Genomic DNA, 10,091 nt, shown 5'->3' with positions numbered 1-10,091 from the left:
GCTCGTAATGTGTGAAACGTAAATACTATTTTCGGATTCTGTATTCTAATTTTCACGATGTTGTTGTTTTTATATGCGCAGTGGCAGATTTTAACAATATGAGGCCATAGGCTCTAAATTATTTTGAGGCTCTTCTTATGTAAATTCTATCGATACATGAAAATACAGTGAACTACGAATGAACTTAATTTCGCTTTTGACTTTACTTTTATTCTTGTTGCCAAATATTTGTTATTTAATTTGAAGGCGATTCCTATCTTTTTATTTATTGCCTTTATGACGTTTATTTACCCTCATTTGTACAGTGAATATTCTTTATTATTGTCAAAGTATATATTTTTTGATTTTTTTTAAACGGTTTTACACAATTGAGCCTATTTTGTATTTAATACAAATAAGTAAAAAAAAAAATATATTAAGTTAATATAAGCAAAAGGAATTTAAAAAAAAAGGAATTGATGAATCCTGCCTGAAGACTACCTCAAGGGTCACCCTCAGGCAGGGATTCAAGCAAGGGATTTTTTATGGGAGGGGTCTGACTTTCGACCAAATTATTGACCCCACGTGACCCGAAAATCCTCTGAAATTAATATAATATTAATATCTACATTTTGGAAGATAATGTTACTGACTTAAACAAAAGATTAGACTTAGAAAATATTTATATTTGTAACTTCAAATCTTTGTTTCCTTACGGACTCAATAGTAAGTTAAAGGGGGAGGGTTACGGGAATTTCAATAATGTCTGCATTTATAACAAATTTAACATTTTTAAAGATTTTATGGATAAGGAAAACTACAGTAAAATGGTTAAGAGAGGTAAAGGTACAGATGACAATTATATTATATTTGAGGATTTTCAGAATTATTGTAATCTAGATCATAATAGAGAGAATATTCATAAAATTAGGAAATATCTTTTTGGCATTAGAAAAAATAAAATTAAATGGTTTATTAATAATAGATTAGAAGATATAAAGTTTGAAAATTCCTTCACTAAATTTATAATTTTTTGTCTAATTAAACTTAAATTTAATATTGGTCAAAAAACGATTTATTATTTAAAAATAAAAAGAATTTAAATAAAGAATTCTGTGTGTTAAGATTTTTGGATATTAGCTTCGAAAACCTAAAATTACCTAAAATTGTACTTTTTTCTTTTAAAGGATAAAGCAATTGTTACAATAACACTTAGTTATGCAGCAACTCTAAGGAAATGAATTTGTAAAGATAATTACTATAGCAAAAATTTAGATAAGATAAACCAAAACAGACTGTAATTGTAACAAGGGAATTTATAAAAATTATATAGATGCTGATAAAGGCCATATTATAACAAGAAATTTAAAAATTATTGATTCCAGCTCTTTAAGAGATTTAATGGAAAGAGGAACCAAATTTAGATTGAGAGAAAAAATAAAAATTAAAAAAATATTAATTTCTATTGGACAAGATTTCGATATTTTTATTTCTAAATTATCTAGAAAATACCATTGGCCTTCGGAAGGTTTCGGAGAATGGAATATGAGAATTTTAGAGGAAATTAAGACAAAAATGAATGCAGATATTGGCAGATCTAAAGATCGAGAGATTTATTTTAAAAAAAACTTTGAAAAAAGAAATAAAAAATTTAAAAGAGTGATTTTTTATTACAGTAATAGATAAATAAGCAAATAATTTATGCTTACTTTTTAAATATTATTATAGAGAACTATTAATTAATCAATATAACTCTAATTAAACTGACATTTTAAATAATACCGGGAAAAAAGAATTAGATAAAAGAATGTTAGCTTTCGCGAAAAAAACTAAAATTTAGACTTGCTCTTTGAACTATCCTAATTTGTTCCGAACAGTACCATTTCAGAAAATACCATTACAATTTAGATTAGTGACTTGTAGCACTGGCAGTTATAATTACTATACGGGGAAACATTCCTTTAAATATTTGAAAATTATCCTGAATAAATTTAAAGATGAAGATAACTTTATAATTATTAATAACAAAGAAGTTTTGGATTTTCTGAAAGATAACAACATTAATAAACTTAATACTTATGATTTTGAAAAATTGTACACTAATCTACCCAAATGGAAAATTAATAGAAGTCTGTACTTTTATATATGACGAAGATTTAAATGTAGATATCATTACAAAAAATAATTGTCCAAAATTATATAAATTTAATATTACCGAAAATTACTTTTTAATGGAATTAATTTTTATAAATAAGTGAAGGGCATTCCAATGGGAATAGCTTTCTCACGTTTATCAAATATTTTCCTATATTACTATGAGAAAAAATAATTAAGCGCAGTTTAATAAACGGTTGGAGATATATTGATGACTTACTTTTGTTAAACTTAGATAATATTAATTGTTATCCAAAAGATTTAGTTCTAACTGAAACAAACGAATATTAACTTAAAGCCACCTATCCTGATTTAAAAATCGAAATTTCTAATGATAAAACATTATTAGATATTTACGATGAAAGGATGAATTCAACTTTAAAATAATTAAACTTAATAATTATCATTTTAATCTAAATTCTAAAATTGTCAAATATTTAATCTTCTCACTATTTAATAAAATTTTAAAAAAATTGCAATAACAAAATTTTTTATATTGATTAAACAACAAATAATCACATTAAAAATTTAACAACTAATGAATTTCCCCAAAACTTTTGCAATATAGAAGTTTTAATAAAAGAATGTTTGTTTTCTCTCTAAACTTTTTTCACAACTAAAAACAGGCTTTCTTGCACATATTAACTAACTCAATAGATGGCGCTGACGCCCTCCAATTATTACTTAGAATGACGAAGCACTTTGCAGGGAGTCATACTGCAGGTGCAGCTATGGAAGCGGGAAGCTTGAATATAGTTTGGCGTGGTGCCTTTATGTAGAGTAGTCTGGAGTTTTAATTGCTACGGGTATGTTTTTTCCTTTATATTTTAATGATATTTTTGGTTTGTGAGTGATCTTTTGCAGTTTGTGTTGTGTTATTGTAATTTCGCTTGGATCTGGAAGTTATAATTTATTGTTTCATTTCTGTGAAACTGGTTTATCTCTAAGGCCTCAATTTCAGTGGATTTTCGGGTCACGTGGGGTCAATATTTTGGATGAAAGTCAGACCCTACACAGAAAAAAATCCCTTGCTTGAATCCGTGCCTGAGGGTGACTCTTGAGAAAGTCTTCAGACCTTATTCATCAATTTTTTTTGATTATATTAACTTAATATTTTTACTAATTTGGTAAAGTTCATCTATATTTTAGTAATTGCAGCATTAGCGCTCTTTATATACAGGGTGGCTATAATTAAAGTTACCCTGTTTAGACCTATGTAGTGTCCGCTCTAGTTGGAGGATGTCGAAGAAACTTGATACGTAGGTTGTATGGATCATGGGGAAAAGAAATCTGCAATAAAAAAATTAGTTCAAATTTCAACCGCCAGTTGAGAAGGCGGTGCATGAAAAACAAAAACACAATTTGGAACTTAAAAACTTTATTTAATTACAATACATGTTCAGTGTTCATTCCATTTACTTCAAGCACATGTGCAAAGCGTGTTATGGCGTGTTCAACAGTGGCACGAAGGGTTTCTCAATCAATTGCAGCAACATGACGTGTTATGCTTGCTTTCAATTCATGCAAAGTCCGTATGCTTCCTACATAGACACGATCTTTCAGGAATCCCCACAACCAGAAATCACAGGGATTCAAGTCCGGAGAACGCGGAGACAAGGCAGTTGGAAAACTTCTTGAAATTACCCGTTGATCTTCAAAGAGGGCACGAAGCAATGCCGTCACTGGTCGAGCAATGTGAGGTGGTGCACCATCTTGCATGAAGACAGTAGTCCCTAAACATTCTCGTTCTTGTAACGCAGGAATGACTTGCTGTTGAAGAAGGTCGCGGTAACGGGCACCCGTAACGGAACACGTTTGAGGGCCATGAGGAGTGTTCTCCTCAAAAAAAAAAAAAAAAAGACCAAGAAGGAAATCAGCAGTAAAACCACACCATACAGTAATGTAATCAGGATGTAGAGACTGTTCATGCACATTATTAGGACTTGCAGTACCCCATATGCGACAGTTCTGAGTATTAACTGCTCCGCCTAAGGTAAAAGGAGCCTCGTCCGACCACAAAATGTTCCAAGGCCATGAATTACCAACGCCTATTCTGGCTAAAAAAAAAATTGTAGTAAATTGATTTCGTTTCTCCGGGTCTGCAGGATGCAGCGCTTGCACATGATGGATCTTGTACGGATATTAATTTACAATGGATCGAAGAACCTTTCGTACTGCAGACCAAGGGAGGGACAAATCACGTGCACTTGGTGAAGAATATTGCGAATCGGACGTTCTTTCGACCGCGGCAAGTGCGACTTCTTCCGCAATTTCATTTGAAATCCGTTTCCGTCCTCTTCCTTGTACCACACCCAACTCTCCAGTCTCTTCAAATTTAATAATCATCTTTTTCAAAACCTGCCTGGACATAGGCCCTTTCCGTAAGTCTTTTAATCGCCGATATTCTCGCAGTGCAGCTGTCAAATTACTGCTGTTCTGATAAAACAACTTTATCAGTAAAGTTCTTCCTTTCTTCTCTAAGGCATGGCGAAGAATGATTTTGTGGCAGTGAGTACTGGCATTTTAAACTACTCTAAATTTGCATAACGGCCTTTATCGTACATGAAAACCTCCATCTACCGGCAAAAATTTAAACTATTTTTTTTACTGCAGATTTCTTTTCCCCATGATCCATACAACCTCAATATCAAGTTTCTTCGACATCCTTCCACTAGAGCGGACGCTATGTAGATCTAAGCAGGGTAACTTTTATTATAACCACCCTGTACAATTGAATCATTTTTGTTAGTTTGATTCAGAAATAATTTTTGTTAGTTTTTTTTTAATTTGATTCAGAAATAATTTTTTTAATTGAAATTTCATAATGTTTGTATTTTTGATTATTTCATACAAATAAGTATGCGTGTTTTTTTTTAATCCGAGAAAAATTTTTCCAATTCTACTTAAGTATGTTATACAAAATGCGAATTTAGCACAAAATTTAAGACTATATTATTTTTCGAGAAAAGATACTTCATAAAATGACTATATGTTATTTTTCATCAATAATAATAATAATAATAGACTATAATGGTATACAGTTTAGAATATAGGAAAACGTGTTTCGTCACTTCCTAATAATAATGATACAGCAGACATTTGAAATTGTAAAGCAACACTGTTAGAATACGGATTTTTTTCATTTCCGCGTAGAATTCAAATAGAAGGACTTTACCTTCATATTCGTTAGAGTTTTCGAAAAATAATGTTAATACAGATACAAAGGGTATATCTGAAAATTTTATCAGATATATCCTTCTGCATAACAAGTACTTTAGGGAGATTGAACAAATTTTGCTCCAATGAAAAAAAATCTGAAGATAAAATATCATATAGCAATTTAGAAACATTTCAATATTATTAGCGTGAAACTTTATTGACTTTTCGAGTTTATATGTTCATGGATTGGCAGACATCGTAATGACGGATTTCGTTCAAAATTTGATAAAAATCTATAATTTTTATATAAACATCGCAAGTCGAATTTCATACCTTCCACCTCGTCATGCTCACAGATTTGCGCTTTTCGAATAAGAGATTGTCTAAAATGTAACGAAAATCTCGAAGAAACATTTTTTTGACGATAACAGTATAATAGTACTTTTCTTACGCAGAACTCTTAAGAAGTTTAAAATGACTTGTTGATACATGGATTGTTAATGTTTTTTTAGTATACGTGTTCGAATTTCCAGACTCTAGAACCGAGTATGCTTTCTAATTAAATGCTGTTTGACTCTTCTTTGAAAGAGAATTCTTACAAAAATTGAGCAACAAATCAAAATAATATTTTTTAATGGAATTATAACCTTTGAATTTTTAAATCAATGCCGGATTTAACATTTAAGAATTGTACGTGTGTAATCTGTTTGTTAATAAACTGGTCAATATAATTTATCGCATTACAATACATATTGTTTCAAACCTGTAATTTTGTTTCCCAGCACGAATAGTATCATCGTAAGAAAGACCGTCGTACGTTCAGACCTGTGGGTGCTGATCGTGTGCAAACTTGGCGACTATTTGGTGACGAATTTGGCGACAAAATGGATAATAATGGAAATTTCGAAAATTTTCACGATCCTCCCAATAGGAACTGAGATACGCCCAGATACTCCTGGTTGGCCCAGAAGGTCTCTCTCTACCTCCTGAGAACTGAAAAAGGCCGGCTGTCTCAAGCTGCAAGGTGTGGTGAATTGAATCGTGATCAGAAGCGGAGTCGTAGACAAGTAACGAGTCTTCGAGAGGATAGCGAAGCAACGGTGAAATGCCAGCGTTATGTGGAAAGAGTGTTGAATTAATCTGTGTGCTTAGTCCTGTTGTCTACTATGGATGCGGCGTACTGTCGCTTGTGTAGTAGCCAGTTGTGAGAAGTAGTGAGTCGGCAGCTAAACGAGGTGACAGTGAGAAGGACAGGAGAGACCGTAGAGCGAAGCTCCGAGGATCCCCTCTCCTACTGGATTCTGTCTGACCGCTTAGTGTGCTGTGGTCGATTACTACTTGTGGGCTACTGTCTGCTGTAGTGTGCTGTCCTGTGTTCGTCTCGGCTGTAAATATTTGCCTCGTCTGTATGCTCGTGTTCTTCGTGTGAATAAACGTCGTCGTTGTTTTCTACTGAGGCCTTCTGATTGTGTTTTCACACCATACACCCACTATCAAGCGAACCCGGCGGTGAAATCCCAAACAATATTTAACTTAATCAGCATATTAGGATTTTTAGATAATTTTTCGTGACTTTACGAAAATGCTTATGTTTTTATTAGTCATAAATAATAACTGTTATGTCTGTACACGATTTTATCTAAGCAGATACCCTATCTTTATAAATATTTTAGCAACAAAGTGAATGTAATGAAAAATATTATACCTGACCAGTGATGGTTTGCAAAGTGTTAAAATTTTATAAATAATAGAATTTGAATTTTTTGCATATTTATTTATTTGTCAACTAGGTTAATAAAATTTTTAATCGACCTGCATGCACTACAACTTTCAGACGCATTATTCTATCTTGCTGCCATTTGGAAATCCACCATTGTCTTGGATCGCAGCAATTTTTTAATGAATTCTTTAATAAAAAAATAAATATGCAAAAAAGGTTTAGATTAAGACTAATCGAAACCTCATATATCCTTTTAGGTTGTATCAGGAAAGTCGGAGCAATTTTCTCTTTATCTAAGTCTTTAAAAAAAAACTTTGCTTGTTGTCCCTTTCGATCACTCGTAAGAAGATTTTCTCATTTTCTATGAATAATGTAATATAATACAATTGCATTATGTTATATAAACTGCAAAATTAAACATCGAGTTCCTACAAAATACATTTAAACAGAAACATGAATTAAAAGATATTGGCATACTTAATCTAGTTTATTAACATATTTTCTGATAAAAAAAAAGTAAAAGTAAACAAACATTTTTGAACGACAATTATAGAAATTATCATGCTGAATAATAACAAAAAATTAAATCAAAGTTTAGAGAAAGTGCATTTTAAGTAGCAATAAAATGGCACTTTTGGAATAGCAATAAAGATATTTAAGAAAATGCCAGCAAAATTTTACAAACGCAGAAACAGATATTGAGAGACTTCAAAATACTAGAATTTCACTTTCTTATTTTTAATCGGGGGAGCATGTCTACAGTTTTTTTTTTCTTTTCATACTACAATTCTGATACTCGGCATGTAGTTCCTAGTGCAATTCGATTATTGCTTTTTGGATTGGATTTCTCAATTTCGCAAATCGTTCCATCATTAGGAATAAACTATTCCAACGTGTTTTAGAATCTAATATTAACATATATTCTGTTTTATTTTCAATTAGTATATATTTTAGTAATATATCTTTTTTTTATAGGGGAACGTTTAAATATCTTAATAATTTTTCGAGCTTTATAAATTATAGGATGCAATTCTTGATGGGTTAATATTTCATCCTCATTAGCAATATCTTCTTCAACAATTACATCGTCATTATCTTCATTGTCAATATCACTCTCACTCTTTCTCTCTTCCAAGTTGGAATCCGAAGTTCCTATATCCACAGTATTTGGATTCTTCTGTTCTTTATTTTTTTGGTATAATACATCTATTACTCCTAATTGTATTCCATGTTCATAGCACAATTGCTTATTCGCATCAATAAACTTTCCAACTTTTTTCATAACTGTTGCTCCATCAGTCGTTATGTATATAATATCTTTTTTCAGGATAATCCATGTTTCGCTACTTTAGATTTAAGCAATTAATTAAGCCATTAGTTAGCTAATTAATTTCGCGCGTTAGAAAGACATAAAAACAAAAACGTATACTATTTTGCTATGTACGCGATCCCTGAACATATAGTGCAGACAATTTTAAAAATTTCTAGTAAATACCGAAAAAACAGTATTTAAACTTGTGAATACCGGTATTACAAAATTGTACAAATGGCACAAAATAGCGGTATTCGGTATACCGGTATTGCAATCCCTAATTATACCTGACCAGTGATGGTTTGCAAAGTGTTGAAATTTTATAAATAATAGAATTTGATTTTTTTTTTTTTTTTTTTTTTTTGCATATTTCTTTATTTGTCAACAAGGTTAATAACATTTTTTAATCGACCTACATGCACTACAACTTTCAGACGCATTGTTCTATTTTGCTGCGAATTTGGGAAACCGCCGTTGTCTTGGATCGCAGCAATTTTTTAATGAATTCTTTAATAAAAAAATAAATATGCAAAAACAGTTTAGATTAAGGCTAATCGAAACCTCATATATCCTTTTAGGATGTATCAGGAAAGTCGGAGCAATTTTCTCTTTATCTAAGCCTTTAAAAAAAACCTTGGTTGTTGTCCTTTTCGATCACTCGTAAGAGGATTTTCTCATTTTCTATTAATAATGTAATATAATACAATTGCATTATGTCATATAAACTGCAAAATTAAACATCGAGTCCCTACAAAATACATTTAAACAGAAAGATGAATTAAAAGATATTGGCATACTTAATCCAGTTTATTAACATATTCTCTGATAAAAAAAAAAGAAAGTAAAACTAAACAGACATTTTTGAACGGCAATTATAGAAATTATCATGCTGAATAATGACAAAAAATTAAATCAAACTTTAGAGAAAGTTCATATTAAATAACAATAAAATGGCACTTTTGAAATGGCAATAAAGATATTTAAGAAAATGCCTGCAAAATTTTACAACCGCAGAAATAGATATTGAGGAACTTCAAAATACTAAAATGTCACTTTTTTATTTTTAATCTTGGGAACATGTCAACATTTTTTTTTTCTTTTCATACTATCATTCTAATACTCGGCATGTAGTTAGTTCCTGGTGCATTTTAGAATAGAAAACGATCTATCTCTATCTGCATTACGAATGGCCACGGATTTCCATCAGATTTTAATTTTGAGGAAAGTAAACAAATAATAAATGAAGACTTTTTACTTATATATTTAACTGTCATTTACTGCATATAGAAGTTTTCATTTATTTAGAAATAAGTAGTGACATTATTTTTATTAATTTAAGTGTTCTTACATAATTGAAAACGGAAATATCCCATTTGAAAGCGAGATAACTTTGAAGATAAACATAAATCCCTCTATACCGGCCACGTTGATTCTAGTGAAAAAACGAAAAAATTGCACTGCGAATACCAGAAACCGACGTTTGGTGGAAATGATTCTACACAAAATGTATGCCTTGCATCAGATTTAAATATTCTATAAAATATTAATATAATCACTAAAATTTAAAAGAGAAAAGGCAAATAACAAAAAAATGGAGAAAGATCGACAAAATTTGAAATAGATAATTGAAAATATGTGAACTTTTATTACCTGCAATGATTGTCAAGACACAAGAATTAAAATCATAAATAAGCTCATTTTCAATTTTCCTTTATTCAAACAATCTGATTAATTTCACAGCTGAAAAAAAATTAGAAACTTTTAACT

General features: G+C 30.7%; 1 protein-coding gene across 1 annotated transcript; it reads right to left on the bottom strand.

Annotated features, from left to right (window-relative positions):
- Positions 1 to 3,609: 3,609 nt before the first annotated feature.
- Positions 3,610 to 5,640, bottom strand: LOC129959740 (uncharacterized). Its single transcript, XM_056072632.1, has 2 exons — positions 5,626 to 5,640; positions 3,610 to 3,969 (listed from the first exon to the last, which is right to left on the bottom strand). The coding sequence occupies exons 1-2, from the start codon at positions 5,638 to 5,640 to the stop codon at positions 3,610 to 3,612; spliced, it is 375 nt and encodes a 124-aa protein (XP_055928607.1).
- Between the last annotated feature and the right edge of the window lie 4,451 nt (positions 5,641 to 10,091).

Source organism: Argiope bruennichi, chromosome X2 (genome assembly GCF_947563725.1).
Source record: "Argiope bruennichi chromosome X2, qqArgBrue1.1, whole genome shotgun sequence".
Lineage (NCBI taxonomy): Eukaryota > Metazoa > Arthropoda > Arachnida > Araneae > Araneidae > Argiope > Argiope bruennichi.
This window is presented reverse-complemented; position numbering and strand designations above follow the sequence as displayed.